General features: G+C 51.3%; 1 protein-coding gene across 5 annotated transcripts in view; it reads left to right on the top strand.

Annotated features, from left to right (window-relative positions):
* The window catches only part of UBASH3A (ubiquitin associated and SH3 domain containing A), a 40,012-nt gene extending 33,106 nt beyond the window's left edge, over positions 1-6,906 (top strand). The window contains exons 11-14 of one of the 5 annotated variants that reach the window (XR_004312579.1): positions 161-305; positions 1,222-1,328; positions 1,466-4,008; positions 6,340-6,377. Coding sequence is in view for 2 of the 5 variants with exons in the window: in XM_014553297.2 (XP_014408783.1) it covers positions 161-305; positions 1,222-1,328; positions 3,899-4,008; positions 6,340-6,477 (500 nt within the window). In the remaining 3 variants the exon portion in view is untranslated. Of the gene's footprint in view, positions 1-160; positions 306-854; positions 1,329-1,465; positions 4,009-6,339 lie in introns of those variants that run through there. The other 4 variants (XM_014553297.2, XR_004312599.1, XR_004312587.1 and 1 more) reach the window with 4 other exon arrangements.
* Positions 6,907-16,568: the final 9,662 nt, after the last annotated feature.

Here is a 16,568-nt window from a genome sequence, read left to right as displayed (position 1 = left end):
GTCTGAGAAATGTCCTGGCTGTGCGTAATCACAGGACAACATTCAACAACAAAAACTGCATTTTTTCCAAAGGTTTGGTTTAGACCTAGGAAGAGACTCATTGATATAAGGCCAAAATGGACACTGAGGCTGATAAATGTCTGTATTCTGTTGAGTCCAGAGCTCAAACTGGAGAAAAAAATAAAGATCAGAGTGGAACCCGGGATCTTTGAATGGACCAAATGGGAGGCTGGCAAAAACACCTTGACCCTCATGACCTTGGAAGAGCTGAAAGAGGCGAATTTCAACGTCAGCATGGACTACAGGTGAGGGGTCCCACGTGGGCTGCGGGTGGGGGTCCCACGTGGGCTGCGGGTGAGGGGTCCCACGTGGGCTGCGGGTGAGGGGTCCCACGTGGGCTGCGGGTGGGGGTCCCACGTGGGCTGCGGGTGGGGGTCCCACGTGGGCTGCGGGTGAGGGGTCCCACGTGGGCTGCGGGTGGGGGTCCCACGTGGGCTGCGGGTGGGGGTCCCACGTGGGCTGCGGGTGAGGGGTCTCATGGCGACTGCTGCTGGGGTTTTCTCATTCTTATTGAAAACTTATTCATGACGCTTGTTAAAGACAGTGGGGAAGGCTTTATTCAAGAGGGACCACTGCAATGGGGGTTTGTAGCAGGGAAGAGAGATTGGATTCACATACAAGGCCAAGTGGGGATTTTTTTGCCTGGGAGCAGGGTGGGGGAAGGGAAATCCTAGGAGAATACAGTGATTCTTGCTAAACGCACATAGAACATCCTTGCCACAGGCGGGCCAGGGGTCAGACATCCCCCAGGGTGTGGGGGGTGCTGAATTTGATCAGATATTCTGTGTGATCAGATACCAGGGGTGGCGGATTCTGGCTAAACTGAGTTAGCAGGATTCTTGCTAAAACTGCATCCCCAAGGTTGGACACGAAGCCCACAGGTCGGGCCTGTTGAGAAGAGGGTCAGGGAGCCGGGCTGGAGTTTGTCTGCCAGAGGACCTGGGTCATTCTCTGCCCATGGCTGACTCTGCCATCACTAGCCTGTCTGGTGCTCTTGGAGAAGGGACACTGGAGCCCCAACAGCAGCCTTTTGCCAGTTTTGAGCTCAAAACCGAGTCTCGCTGCTGCCCGTGAGCCCTGCCTGGAGGCAGAGCCGTCTCGCTGCTTCTGCCCCAAGTGCCAGCAGGCCCGGCCAGCAGCCTCGCCCCCGCTCTGCCCTAGGCCGGCCTTCCCCCTCGCCTCCCTCCTGCCGGCCGAGAGCTACCAGGACTTCGTGCACAGGTGTGCGGTGAGCATGGGCCAGATCGTCAGCGCCTGCCCGCAGGATGGTGAGTGCCCCGCCGTCCTCGGGCCCCAGCAACCCCTGGGGGTTGGGATCTCACTGATGCAAACTGGGGTGTATCCCGTGAAACGGCGCTGTGTTTGGGATACGCTTTAAAATACTTCGCTAAATGTCCATCGACAGATGACGGTAAAGATGCAGTGTATGCGCACTACACACGATGGTCTATTTCTCAGCCGTACAAAGAATGAGGCTTTGCCATTTGCAGCAGCATGGGTAGACTTGGAGGGCACTGTGCTAAGTGAGGTAAGTCAGGCAGAGAAAGACAGATGCTGTGTGGCATCACTTACATGTGGGATCTAAAACATACAGCAAACTAGTGACTATAGCACAGAAGCAGGCTCACAGACAGAGAGGACAAACCCGCGGTTACCATGGGGAGAGGGAGGAGCGAGGGGCCGCATGGGGGGCAGTAAGAGGTTCAGACTAGCAGGTATAAAACCAGCTCCAAGTATATACCGTGCAGCAGGGAGTCTGGCCACCGGTTTATAATAACCCCCAGCAGAGGAGAACTACAAATTGCGAGTCACTACGTTGTACACCTGTAACTTACACAGCATTACGCATCAACTGTACTTCAATAAAAATGTCTAAAAAAAAAAATACTTCCTGGAAAAGGAGGCTGGGGCAGCAGACAGACGACACAGGGCGAGCAAGGCAGCAGCAGCTCTTGGGGCTCCACGCCGGGTGCACGGGGCACACGGCACATTGGCCCCCTGGGTCTGTGTGAAGGTGTCCACGGTAAAACACGAAAAACGAGTCCTGTGAAACTGAAGTTAGTGAGTGTGTTCTGAACATCAGCGGTGTGTCAGGCACCAGATAAAACATTGTGGGAAAATCTAAGTGAAGAAGACACGTGCTGTCCCCTCAGGGGGTTGAATATTTGGGGCGAAAGGGGCGCAAGCATCTGGAATATTAAATAACAGGAAGGAGAGTTCAGGCAGAGTCAGTGAGAGACCCCCGGCCCCCTCGCCCCACCTGCACTCTTTCCACCCCTCGTCCCAGGGGGCTCAGGGGACGGAGGGCCCCGAGAACCAGGACCTCAGGGAGAGCTGAACCCCTGGCCCCCTCCCGTACACCGTGGGGTACCCGCTCGAGACCCAAAACCTGGGCGTGTCCAGCACCCCACCCACCCCGGCCACGAGGAGGTCCCCGTTGCCTGCTTTGCCTGATGGGCACCCTGGGGAGGGAACTTTGGGAAACCACACCTTAGTGGCATTCGATTAATCATCAGACTCACACACTGGGGGGCAGAATGAACTCAGAGCCTTTCCTGCGCTCTGGGGCCCCACCCTACTTCTTTCCGCCTATCCCATTTCCAGCCTCCGCCGTCCCAGGCTGAATTTCAGTGTCTGTGGACGATCCTCCCTTCCGAGCCCCTCCCTACAGTCGTGAGGTCTTCTGGACACACAGGTGGAAGCATGGCTTCGTCACCTCTGGTGTCTGCAGAACCCCGTCCACTGGCTGCTCATTGCAGGGACGCAGACCCAGCCATCTGTGGCTGTGGCACGTGGCCGGGCGCTCAGGATGCAGTGCCTGAGCGGTTGAGTGAGGAGGACTGGGAGGGAGAGGACAGCCCAGCAGGAGGAGGAGGGCATGAGCAAGGCGGGAAGGAGAGGGCCGTGTGGCTCAGCAGACAGAGCAACAGAAGATCCAGCGGGGCTAGAGGGTGACAGCGAATGCCTGCCGACTGCCTGGCATGGGCCCCTCACAGACCTCACCTGCTAAGTCCTCGCCCTCCTGGGCGATCTGAAGCATTTCTGCCATTTACGCCGCGAGACTCTGAAGCCCAGAGGCGCTGAGAGGCCACGTGCCCAAGTCACCCCACTGGAGAGCATGGGCCGGGGGTCAGGCCTGTGTGTCCGGCTCCCAGAGCAGCCTCCTGGCAGCCGCACCATGACTTTGGGGCCAAAGACATGAGTGTGACATTGATGGGAAACAACACAGGAGACGCGGATGGGGGCTTCCGTCTGGGTGTCGATGGAGGGAGAACATAACAGTCGCAGGAGAGGCTACGTGACCAGTTTGCCATCAGCCTTGGCTTTCAGAGGAAGCTCTGTGTTCTGATCTCCCCCTAAGGCAGCTCAGTGGATCTGGCCTCAGGCGTCTGCCTGACTCACTCGGCTGGTCTAACCCCCAAAGCCCGGCCTTGTCCCAGCATTGGCCCCATGTCCTGTCACCCAAGGGAGGCCCGCCCCTCCCTGGACTCCTGATTTTCTCTAAAGTCAGAGCCTTCCAAGGCCCGTTGTAACAACCAGCTGATAACTCTCAAGCTCACAGGACGAGGCCTGGACAGGAGGGCGGCCTGGAGCACAGCCGTGCCATCCCTCCAGCCCCCCGGCCCACATGAGGACGTGACAGGCTCGGAAGAGCTCACACACCACCGGGCTGACTGCACGGACTGTGCTCCAACCGGCCACGCCTACTGCTGCTTCCAGCCGGGTCTCTCGGGGCCTCGGCACCACCACGTGCTCCACCCAACGACGCTGGGGGCCCCGTCTAATAAGAGGCACTCTCTGCACCTGCTCTGACCTTGAGATGTGCTCTGTCCCGCAGCGGGCGTCACCCTGATCGTGGGCCACGGCTCGGCGCTGGACTCCTGCACCCGCCCCCTCCTCCAGCTGCCGCCCCGGGACTGCGCGGACTTCGCCCAGCTGGTGAGAAAGGTACGCGCCCCTCTTTTCTCTTTGGGCAGCACAGCCGAGCAGCCTGAGGATTTGGGGTCGCCACACCCCCTCCTCAGGATGGAGATAAGTGTCCGGACATCCCAGGCAGCAGGGACCTGCCTGTCCCCCTAGAACATGCAGGAGGCTGACGGGAGAGGCTGTCACCTTGATAGTAACTTTGGCCATTTGCTGCCAAGATGATATGAAAAACAATACCAAGGAATTTAGAAATCAGCTCCCATGGTAACTCCTTGCCGCTCTGGGGGTTAAGTACATGGCCCGGCGAGGAGTCCGTGATTTGAATAGGGAGAGAAAGGACAGTTGCTTGGCTGGCTGGCTCTGGGGACTCGGGGCTGCTGGATGGAAAGGATCCCCTCCCTCTCGCCGTTGGAGTCACCACAGAACACAAGGGCAGGTCGTAGCGGCCAGAGCACCCGGCACTGGGCCGGGGCCGTGGAAACACTTGCTGAAAAGGCAAGCAGGTGGCGGACGTGCAGAGAATAACGGGCCCTTTGGACCGACCTGCGGTGCGTCCCACCCAGCAAAGCAGGGTGGCTTTTACCCAGCTAGTGAGATGAGCCAAGGCAGGCAGACTCAGGACTCAGACTTCCTCCTGCCCCTGCCCCAAAATTCTCCTCAGGACCGATCGCCCTCTGCCTTTGTCCTTCTCATCAAATTAATCAGTCAGCGGACCTGTGACCTTGAGACTGGGAGTGCAGCGGTGCAGACAACCCCTATGATGGAGGGTGGGTCCCTGACCTGGCCGTGGGACCACCACCGGCCACAGGAGTGGGTAGCGAGGTGTCGCTGAGCCCCGGAGGGGTCTGGGGGCTGCAGAGGAGCCTGACCAGCACTGGCTCCGTGCTGTGCAAAGCGCCTGGTCTCAGCCGCTCCCTGCCCTGCCGGAGGAAGCACGTTCCTCCCTCCCCCGGGGTACGTGAGAAACGAAGTGCTTCCGCACTTGAAATGCCCAGGCAGCAGACCCGAGGATGCCCAGTCTTCTTCCTGTCCCCTCTGGACCTGCGTAGAAATGTGTGTTCCCCTCCAAAGTGTCTTCACGGTGGTGTTTCCCGGTCATGACCCAGATATCCCTGAGCCCTTCCGGTTCCTGGGCCACCAGTTGACCGTTGTCCAAATGCATGGCTCGGTCACCCCCGCCACACTGGGAGACACCGGGGAGACTTTCTGAGGGTGCTCCTGGTCGGCCCCAGCACTAGCTGCTCCGTAAGTGTCCTCTTGCTCCCACAAATGTCACCACATCTTCCGTTCCTGCACCACATCCTACAGCCCTCGGCTCTCCTGGGAGCCCCATCATCCACAGAGACAGCAGCGCTGCACGCACCAGCCACGGCCTGAGAATTGCATGTTGACACTGCTCCAAAAACTCATTTGTCTTTGTGGCCAAATTCCCACGCGCTCACCTGACCCTTGGCACCCTCCCCCATGAGATGCCAGCCTTGACCCTCCAAACTCCTGCCACTTTCCTTATGCTGACGGCTCAGTGTCCACCCCTGCCCACCCCCAAATAAGCAGGGTCTGCCCGTGCATGTCACAAACGCACATCACCGCGGGCTCTGCCGGCGGGCCTCGTCGGGGCAGCAGAAGGTGGACATGCGCAGGCCCACCCCCACCACGCCCACCCCGGCCCCCAGGCTCTCAGAACAGAGGGAGAGAATGTCGCTGAATCAACACCAGCCCCCTTGGGTCCTCCCCGCAGGGTGCAGTGCTTGCAAATTTCCTCTGACCAAGGAACTTCCGGACGTTTAAAAGAGAAGGGGAAAGGGAGAGCAGAGCTCGTAAACAAACAAACAAAAAGCCTGAGGAAGAAAGGTCTGCTCCAAACCATTCATTTAACAGATGAAGGAACTGAGGGCTAAAGTTTCACTTCGTGCTTTCATCTCGGGTTTGCAAATGCAATCCCTGTATCTTTCTGTGATGCTAAATTTGAGAATGGAAGCCACTCTTCAAGCAGTTGGTAGACAGATGGGGTTCTCAGCTTCCGCACTGCTGACATCTGGGCAGAATCCTGCTGTGCTGGGGACTGTCCTGTGTGTCTGGGGTGGTAGCAGCATTCCTGACCTCTGCTTCTTAGATGCAACAGCACACGCACTGTGACGAAGGACGGTGTCTGCAGACACTTGCCACTGCCCGTGGGAGGGGCAGGGCAGCACCCCTGTGGAGGTCTGTGTGTGAGCCGCTGGCGCTGTGTTTAAGCAGCCGTGCCAGAGAGGGTACGTCATGCGAGCCTCCGGGGTGTAGCTGGTTTTAGAACGTGTCTACAGTCGATTGACCTGGTGTAAAATATTCATCAGTGATTGAACTGTGTTCCAGGTCCCTTCTCTGGGGATGTGCTTCTGCGAAGAAAATAAAGAGGAAGGCAAATGGGAGTTGGTGAACCCTCCGGTGAAGACGCTGACTCACGGTTCAAACTCAGGGTTTAACTGGAGGAGCTGGACCCAGGGCAGCTAAGAGCTACCTCTCTGTTCGCATAATGTCACAACGAAGAGGCTGAACTCTTCGCTGAGGCTGTAAGACACTGTCATTTGGAAGGGACCGTTAGTCTCCCCGAATGTGATTTTTAGAAGCACAGAGCGCACTTTCAGATGCTGAGGGACGGCCACTTCCGCGGTGGCGCCCGCCGTCTGCACACCCGTCCTCCCACGAGTTTGGCCGTGGGGATGCCACCTTGGACCACGTGCATCCGCCATGTGGCTGGGGGGCAGCTGAGGAGCCATGACTCAGGTTTCCAGGAATTAAAGACCCACCCCACACTCCCCATAAGGATGTCTCCACTTTATTTTTTACGTTCTTAATCATCAAATTCCCTATCATTTTTCCTTTTTCTGTTTCAATCACTCTCTGGCTACGTCCACACAGGCAGAAAGAGGCAGAAAATTGTCTCCCTTCTGTGAGTCCCTGGGCTCCGCCGAACCCACCCGCACACCCAGGAAGACCTCCCTGCCTCAAGGTCCTTAACTTAATCCCATCTGCCAAGTCCCCTTTACCCTGGGACGTAGCACACTCACAGGTCAGAGGTGAGGGTGGGGACATCTTGGGGGCCACTCTTCGGTCTGTCGCACTCCCAGTCCTTCCAAGGCATGTCAGGGCTGCTCAAACAGAGGCCCGGGTGTTGGGGTCTGGGGCTCCCGACTCACCAGGTCTCAATTGTCTTCTCCTTTTCTCCCCCTCAGGCTAGAGGAGGAGGGAGGGGCGCTTCGCAAATGGAGGGAGTGGGTCCCACCCCAACTAACAGGAAGGAGAGACCAGAGAAAGGACTCCCCCTTTCCCCCCGCCAGGGCAGTGAAGCCTCCAGAGATGGTGTGAATTCAGTGATGCCGTGAGTTTGATAAAGTTGGTCCAGGCAGTGGATGAGGGACCCCAGGGGTGTCCTCTCACCCCAGCCCTGCTGAAGAAAAAAAAGCCCTCCAAGTGCTCGGGGGTTGGGGGGGCACCATCGTCGCTGGAGGTGCCCCCCCCACCCCCCTGTTTTCTCTCCTGGACACCCTGGTGCCACATCAACCTTGCTAATTCTGATGATGAATAGAAACTTGAGGAATGGTGCAAACGAGGTCTAAATCAAGGTCTCTTCTTTAGGGGTGGTCCACGCGATATCCAGATTCACCCTCTCAGGGGTGAGGCATCTGGATCTCGTACCCCTGGGCGATGAAGGGGCAGACAGCCACCTCCTCCTTGCTGGGCTGCTGATGAGGGTTTACAAGGCAGAGTGAGGGGGGTTCGAATCTCAGAGCTCTAGGTGCAGGGTGCAAGAAACACCGCTTTCTTTATATTCTGTAATTCTGGTTCTGACCAGCCCCCCTTCTGCTGCAGTGGCCGAAAAGCCCACTTCTGTCACTCTTAGCTTCCAGAATAAACCTCACTGTGGCTCTTTCGGAAGATGGGAGGGTGGCCGGCCTTGGGCTGGGCTGCAAGGAAATCGAGGGGCCGAGCCGGCGCCTGATGGAGGAGTACGTGCTGCGGGTCGGGGGCCACCGAGCCCTGACAAACACTCTGCTGTGTTTATCTGAGAAGACAGAACAATCATACTCTTCCACGGAAGCAAGTCTGATTTTAGAACCAAATTTGAGATGCTTTAGCTATGAGTTATTTTGGTAAACTTTAGGGCTGACTTGTGTCCCTTGCAAAACTCCTAAGTCCTAACGCTGAGCACTTTAGAAAGTGACTTTTTTTGGAGAGAGGGCCTTTAAAGAGGTGACTAGAGTGAAACAAGGTCACTGGGAGTGGTGCTAATCCAAGATGGCTGTGGTCCTTGTAAGAGGAGACGGAGACACATGCGCACACAGAGGGGTGGCCCCGTGGGGACACGGGGAGAAGACGGCCACCTACACGCCATGGAGACAGGCCTAGTTCTGTCATCTGCTGTCACTAACCATTGCTTCTTTCAAAGAGTACAATAGTGACCGTGTGCCAGTTCACCACCAGTCTGGGGACCCGGGCAGGGAGTGGCAGCCAGTCGTCTCTGTGACAGTGATTCACCTGCAAACCTGCTCCGTTCATGTAGCCCAGGGTTTCCTGACCTCCACACTATCGACCCCGGCGGGGGTTCTTTGCTGCAGGGACCGTCCTGTGCCCTGTGGGATGTTTAGCAGTGTCCCTCGTCTGGGCCCAGTACGATGCCAGTAGCACTCTTCCTCATTATGGTAACAAAAACTGTCTCCAGACACTGCCAGTGTGCTCAGGGAGCAAAATCACCCTAGCTGAGGACCGCTGATGTGCTCCGTCCCCAGGACACCGAGAGCCCTGTAAACCAGTGATGCTATGTCAAGGCCCTCGAGAATTCCGTGACATGCACATGCGTGCCCATGGGGCCCTGCTGGGTGTACGTGCTCCTGTGGAGGTGAATGTCAGAACAAATGGGTCCCTGTCTTGAGCCAAGCAGCTTGTGATGCTCTGAAGGGCAGGGTTCTGTGAGTCGGAGGACGAGGAAGTCCAGGTGTGCCCTGTGAACAGGTGCGTGTGCCTGGGGTGGGTGGGAGGGGGAGCAGAGCGGAGGGGTGGACATGGTCCACCGAGTGGGCCCTCCTGTCCTGGTGGCCAGGTCCTGATGATCAAGCCCCACCTGGTTTCCGGTCTTTTAGTCCATTTGATGGAGTCGTCCAACCAAAGTCCAGAACTTGAAAGTGTGCCATGGGCACCAAATGACTGTAGAGTCCTTGGACCCAGTGCTGGGTCCCAATACAGAGGAATCTTCTCTGCAGCTCCCCCGCCCACACTCCCCACTCCCCACAGACCCCAAGGGCCAGCAGACAGTGGCTGCTCACACATTAATGGAATTGCAATTAGCAGTTTCCAGTAGGGAAGGAGACACTAATTTCTCAGCATCTATGAACATCAACAACAGCATTGCTTGGAGGAATTAAATTGGGTTCAGGAGACCTGGGCTTGAGCTCCAAGTCTGTCCTTAAGTCATGTTTATGCAGGAAAAAGGATGTGGGGTGTGAGAAGGGCCGTGTCTCAGGCTTCATTTGAAGTATGGGCCCTTGGCTTCGCGCAGAAAAGAATTCAAGAGCCAGCCACAGTTGAGTGAAGGTAGATTTATTTAGAGAGGCACATTGAAAGGCAAGAGAAAGACCACAAGGTGTGGGGAGTTGAGTGCTCAGATTAGAGTAAAAGTAGGTGCACACTCCATAGACAAGTGCGAGTCGTCTCCAAAGTGGGAGAGAGAGAGGAGGCTCGGGCAGCAAGGCACTGTGTTGCCAGTTTTTTTGGGCTCAGTGTCTTCACATGCTAATAAGTGGAAGGACCAGTCTAAGTAGCCTGGGGAAGGGGCTGGGAGTCCCAGGAAGTTGGCCATTTCCCACTCTTAGACCTTCCGCGGCTAGCTAGCGTTGGAGCTGTCATGGCGCCTGTGGGCATGTTATTTACCATCTTGATATATTACAGTGAATGTATAATGAAGCTCAAGTTCTGCTAGAAGTCAGATCTCCCACCACCTTGAGCATCAAGGCCTCCTGGGGGCAGAACCCTCCACCGTTTTGATGTTAATTGCTGCAGCATTCCTGACCGGCTGTGCCCTGCCCCCTTCCCGCCTCAGGTGTGACCTCTGTGAGCCTCGGGCTCACTGTGGTAGGGTAGGTGGGCTGGTCACAGCGTCCCGCCTCTGCTCTGGAAGAAGGGTCGTCCTCTTAGCTGTGAGCGTAGGGGGCCTGATCTGAAGTGTCTGCAGTTTTTGTCAGTTTCCACGGGGGAAATGCTCCCATCGTGGCCAATTTTGAGCCACCAGCATTTCAACAGTTGATTTTAAAAATGCCTGAGAATTTTAAAATCTGCTCTCCCGAGCCGCTCTTGGGAGAGGGTCAGCTTTGGTGAGAAGACGCTTCGGTTGCCTGCGGGCACCAGGCCAGCCACGTGGTTCAGGCTGGCGCCCACTTCCCGCTGAGAAAGGCAACAGTCTCATCCACAAAAAGGGGAAGGACAGAAAGGGGCCAGGTCAGGAGGAAAGACTGAGAAGAAGAGCCGGGTCAGTGCCGTGTGCTGAGCACTGGGCAGACAGTGGGCTCCCAGCATCCCTCCGGGGTTGTGTCTCTTCTGGGCTCCCCATCCAGCCGGTGACTTGGTTGCGGGGACTGTGCCGGGAGGGAGCCCCACCCCTCCCTCTACCCAGCCTCCCTGTTCAACTAGCTACCACCTGCTTCCACCCCCACCCCCGACCCCTGACCCCGCTGACTCAGCCACACTAGGGGACCACAGGCGCTGTGGGCTGGGAGTGTGGATGAGCTGGGCCAAGCCTGCTCCGGGGCCAAGCGCTCGCCCCAGGCTCCCACCCCGTGATGATCCCCCAGCGAGGGGGGAGAGAAGAGCCGCGGCCCCGCCCGGCTGGGACCTCTTCTGCTGTTTCAGCATCTGTAGGATTCTTGATTGTCTGCCCCATCTGGCACGGGTAGAGCATAGAGCAGGGCCTGGAGTTGGCTGTTTGCAGCCGTGATTGGGGTGGGTGACGTGTCTGCCCAAAAGCCACTTCAGAGCAGGTGACATAGCCCAGGCTGGCCCTTAGGTCCTGGCAGTGCAGCGTAGCTGCAAGGAGCACACGTTTAAAGTCAGAAAACTCCGAGTCGATCCCAGGCCCGACACTCACCTACTCTGTGACGTGTGTCTGCTAAGATAGATGCACAGGGCTAGTCCGTGAACGTTTCTGAGGACTTGAACCCCTTGAGCTGGGATGACAGCCTCTCAGATGGCTCTGAGGGGCGGCTCCGAAGAGGGAGGGGAGGAGCCAGGATATATAGGAGCTTTTATAACGAAAGCCAGGTAGTCAGAACATTGAAAGATTGTCGTTAATTAAAGAAAACCAGACATCTCGAGTTAAAGAATTTAGCGCTTTTCTATGTGTGGGAAGGTGCAAAATTCTGGGCTCACTGAAACCATTCCTTTATGTGCACCTGGCTGTCTAGGGCCAGGGCCCTGTTCTTTCCTATCCTGCGTCCCCTCAGGGGGCACGGCTGGGAGTGGCTGCAGAGGCCGGGCTGCCTGCTTGTCTGCATCCGAGTTCCCTCCACTCACTGTGCGGGTGGTTGATGACTTGACGGCTGCAGCATCCTTTGTTTACTGATATGGCTGCAATATTTTGCGTTCGCACCTGGAGTAAGTTGTTTAATTCTCTAAACCTCTGTTTTCTCACCTATAAAATATGAACATACGTTAGTAGCATCTTCACAGGACTGTTGTAAGGAAAGGGTAACCAAGGCTGTTAACAGAAAGTTTCAGCATAACGCCTCCAACACAGCGATCTCAGTTTGGGTTGAGAGCTCTGTTATTCGGATTACCAAGAAAGCCAGTCACGCTTTTACCTAGATGCTCTCCTCTGCCCGGTCCTGGAGAGCACGGATGTGGGGTGTTCCGTGGCTCTGCGTGGGGCTTTGTGAAAGCCGAGACAGCAGGAAATGGCACTTAGAAACCTGACTTAGATCCGTTTTTTGTATGCACTTGGATTTAGAAGAATTATATACAAAAAAAAAAAGGAAAATAGTAATTTGCTGTAATCAGAAAGCCAGAGCACTTTAGAAGGGAAAAGCAATTCAAAGAATGGCTCCTGAAAAGACCTGGATGCCCAATAATAGTAGCTTCACAGAATGCTGCTTATTTTCCTGAATCGCTTTCTATTCTTTCCATTTTTGCCTGTAATAAGAAGAGCGAGTGATACCATCTCGGTGTTAGAGCGGGAGTAAGCGGAAGACGTAGCTTCCCAAGCCAGCCTTGTAAGCGGTGGGGCCCCGGTGGGAAGAGACGGCACCAGGTTAGAAAAATATAGGTCCAGTGTCAACAGTGAAATTGGGGGAAAGTGTGACTCGGAGCCCAGAAGTAACCGTTGTGGGGTTTTTCTTCTCACCATAAACAACTGGAAAGCTGGCCAAAAATACATGAAGCAAGTTTTTTCAGCTATTGCACAACAGGCAGTGCAAGACTGTGATGTTGAAAAGGGAAGGAAATGGAAATGAGCCTTAAGACCACTACAGCTTCCTACCGAGAAGTAATTTCCAAACCACAGAGCAGGGAGGGGCAATATAAACAGAACCCTGAGATCTTACAGAGTTGAGGAGACAAAAATTGACATTTGGGGAAGATGAGGCAGATGGAAACTGTAGGACAGGGTATCCAGGAGGGGGGTGATTGCAGAGAAAGAGGTCTGGAGACTTCATGGAGGACCCCTGAGTCTCTGGCGGACACCAGTCTGAGCGTGAGTAGAGTACAACCCCACCAGGCCAGGCGACAAATGGTCACAAGACTATAGGCAAAATGCTTGGCAAAGCTTTACATATGTATGGGACATTTAAGTGCCAACCAGCCAGAGTACAGAGACCTCACTGAATACATACAGCATTTAATAGAGGCAAAAAAAAACCACCTTACATATCAGTTATGGTCCAATCAGGAGACACAAACTACTCAATAATTTGAGCAAAAAGTTTAATATAAAGAATGATTAACTATAATAAGGGCATAACTCTAAAGACAAAAAGAGAATTCTAAAGAACGCTTTAAAGCTGAGGGAGAATACTCAAGAATGGACAACCTTGGGAGGAGGTCTTCCTCCTCACGGCTGGGTTCAGGCCTCACTGGAGACAGTATTTGCAGGTCACTGGATGGCAAATAACTTTGCTGGAATTTGCAAATCTGAGCTGGTTCTCAGCAACCGTGGAAACAGGAAACATCCTCCAAGTACAGACAGGCCAAGGCTGGTGGGCCAGTGTGCAGAGAGAGTTGGGGCATTGGAAACCCATTTGCCAACGAGATGGCATAAAACCTGGTGTGCATGGAGTCTATATTTGGAGGGCCACATCCAGGTGGTCATCAGACTGGGTCAGTCACCACCGACAGTGTTCAGTATAAGAAAAAAAATGACAACATGCCAGAATCAGAAAAAGAAGCTCCTTCCTCCTGAAATTTCCCTCCAGCACCCTCTGTTGACAGAGCTCAATATTGTGCTCACTGAAGAGGAAAAATGCTTCAAGCTCCATCATCACAGTGCAGGAGAAGAATGTGGATCAGGAGCTCAGAGGCAATAAATTGACAAATGGCATGAGTCACATCTCAGTAGCAGTGGGACAAAACCAGCCCTAGAGCAAAAGGGTACTTTAGACCTGCTACAACCAAACTTAAACAAGACTCAAAAAAATCAAGCTGATCTTCAAATAGCTTAACTATGAGATAAGAAAAATTCCAATAGTCTTTAAAGAAATACCATAAAACCCTGCACTCAGCATCAAATTAATGATGTCAGATATATAATCAAAAAACTACAAGACAGGAAATCAGCCTTTAAGCAACGTGGAGTTACCCGGATTGGCTTTCCTTCCTGCCAGAAATGGATAAAATATGACACAATAGTTCTTAAGGTATTTCACATCAGGCAACAGAGGACAGTGAACCCTGGGAGGGAGAAACAAAAAGGTAGGCCATACAGTTGCCCATCTTACTGCCTGGAGAGAGGATTTCCAGGTCACAGTACAGGGAGGGAGAACCTGGGTGACCCAGGAGACTCCTTGAGTAGAGGAGATGGGGTGAGAGTTTGCAGAGACAAAGGAGCAGGAACTAACCAGTACCAGACAAGAGAGTTCCACAAAGAGAACTCCAGAGATGTGTAGATGACGAACTTCAATTATTCAGCAGAGCACTTACTTAAATCAAAATGTTGAGATGAAAACTATAATGTCTGAGGCTTAAAAATACACTGGATAGAATTTATGGTAAATTAGACACTGCAGAAGAAAAGACTGGTGAATGTGAGCACATAGCAATAAAAAACAAACTGAAGCAGAGAGAAAAATGACTAACAATAAATAAACAAACATCAGTGAGGGGTAGTAACAGTGAGTAGGCTGGTATACAAACAACTAGAGTCTCTGCAAGAGAAGGAGAAAGGAAAAATATTTTTGAAAAGCAATGGCCAAAATGTTTCTAAATCTGATGAAAACCATAAATTTCAACAAACTCTAAGCACAAGAAATACAATGAAAACTAAACAAGAAAAGAATATGATCAAATTGTTCAAAACCAGGAATAAAGAGAAATCTTAAATGCAGGTAGAGTAAAAATATACATAACATAAAGAGGCACAGATTTAAGAATAACAACAAACTTTGTGTCAGAAACAACATAAGTGAGAAGAATGAGGAGCAACATCTTTAAGTACTGAAGGAAAAAACTGTCAACATAGAGTTCCATGCCCAGTGAGAATGTGCGTCAAAAATAAAAGTGAAATAAAAACTTTTTCAAATGTAAAATGCTAAAAAAAAATTCATCACCAGCTAACCCACATTACAAGAAGTATTAAGAAAATTCTTCAGCAGAAGGAAAATGATGCCAGATGGAAATCTGAACGTACACAAAGGAATAAAATCTACAATGGTAACTGCACACTTAAGTATATAGTATTTATTCTTATTGTTATTCTTAAGAGACTATGGGATATGTAAATAAAAATAATAACAGTGTAGGATATAGTATCTGTAGAATTCAAACGTAGGGCAACAGTAGGCTGAGAAGGGATAAACAGAAAGATTATATTGTAGGGCCCTTATGCTATAATAGCACTTGAAGGCAGACAGTGAGGAGTAAATATGTGTACTATACACCCTAAAACAATTGCTAAAAAACAAGACAAAGATATATGTCATAGAAGCCAACAAAAGTACTTTTAAATTTACCAAGACTTGTTTTATAGCCTTGAATGTGCTCTATCTTAGTAAATGGCTCATGTGCCATTTACTACCATACTACCATTACGAACCATAAAAATAATCCAAAGGAAGACAGAAAAAAAAAAAAGGCAATAAAATAACAGTCAGGTTTAAACCTAACCATGTCAATAATACCATTAAATATCAATAGTCTAAACATGCCAATTAAAAAGCATAGATCGACAGATGAGATAAATAATGAAGACCTAACTGTATGCTACCTACATGAGATGTCTTTTGTATATATGTTTTTAATTATTAGGAGTAAAAGAATGGAGAAAGATATACCCTGCTAACTCTATTCAGAATAAAGCTGGGATGGATGTATTAATAATAAACATTTCAGAACAAAGACCATTATCAGAGATAAAGAAGTCATATTTAATAATAATTAATGGGTCAACTCATCAAAAGAATATAGCAGCCCCAAACATTTATGCACCCAATAACAGAGCTTCAAAAAGCGTGAAGCAAAAGCTGATAGAAATGCAAATGTAAGAAAGCCTGTCATTCTAGTCATGGATTTCAATCTCTCTCAATAATTGACAAAAACAAGTAGACAGAAAATAAGTAAGTACATAGAAGCTTGAACACACCATCAACCAGCTTGCCCTAATCACTATTTGTAGATCACTCCACCAAGCAACATCAGAATTCACATTTTTCTCAAGTGCACATGAGCCATTTACTAAGATAGACCACATTCAAGGCTATAAAACAAGTCTTGGTAAATTTAAAAGTACTCAAGTCATGAAATGTATGTTTTCTGACCAAAAAGGAATTAATTAGAAATTGATAACAGAAAAATATCTAGAATATTTGGAAACTAAATAACATACCTCTAAATAATACATGGATTAACAATGAAATCAAAAGGGTAATTGGAAAGTTTTGAACTGAGTAAAAATGAGAATTTGACATAACAGAAATTGTTAGATGCCATTAAAGCAGAATTTGGAGAGAAATTTATCGCATGTTAAATGCCATTATTAGACGAGAAGTCTAAAAATCTATAATATTAGCTTCCACCCTAAAAACTAGAAATATAAGAGCAAATTAAACTCAACATAGGCAAAAGAAAGGAAATGATAAAGAGCCAAGGAGAAATCAATGAAACAGAAAAAGTAACAAAATCAATGAAACCAAAATGTGGCTCCTTGAAAACATCATGAAAATGTATAAGCCTCCAACCAGACTAATCATAGAAAAAAGAAGAGAGAGAGAGAGAACACAAATTACCAACATCAGGAAAGGTGACATTGCTACTGAGTTGATAGATATTAAAAGACAACATTATGAACAACTTTGTGCCAACCATTTCTAAAACTTAAATAGAAAATTTCTTAAAGACACAAACTACGAAGC

This window comes from Camelus ferus, chromosome 1 (assembly GCF_009834535.1).
Source record: "Camelus ferus isolate YT-003-E chromosome 1, BCGSAC_Cfer_1.0, whole genome shotgun sequence".
Taxonomy (NCBI): Eukaryota; Metazoa; Chordata; class Mammalia; order Artiodactyla; family Camelidae; genus Camelus; species Camelus ferus.
This window is presented reverse-complemented; position numbering and strand designations above follow the sequence as displayed.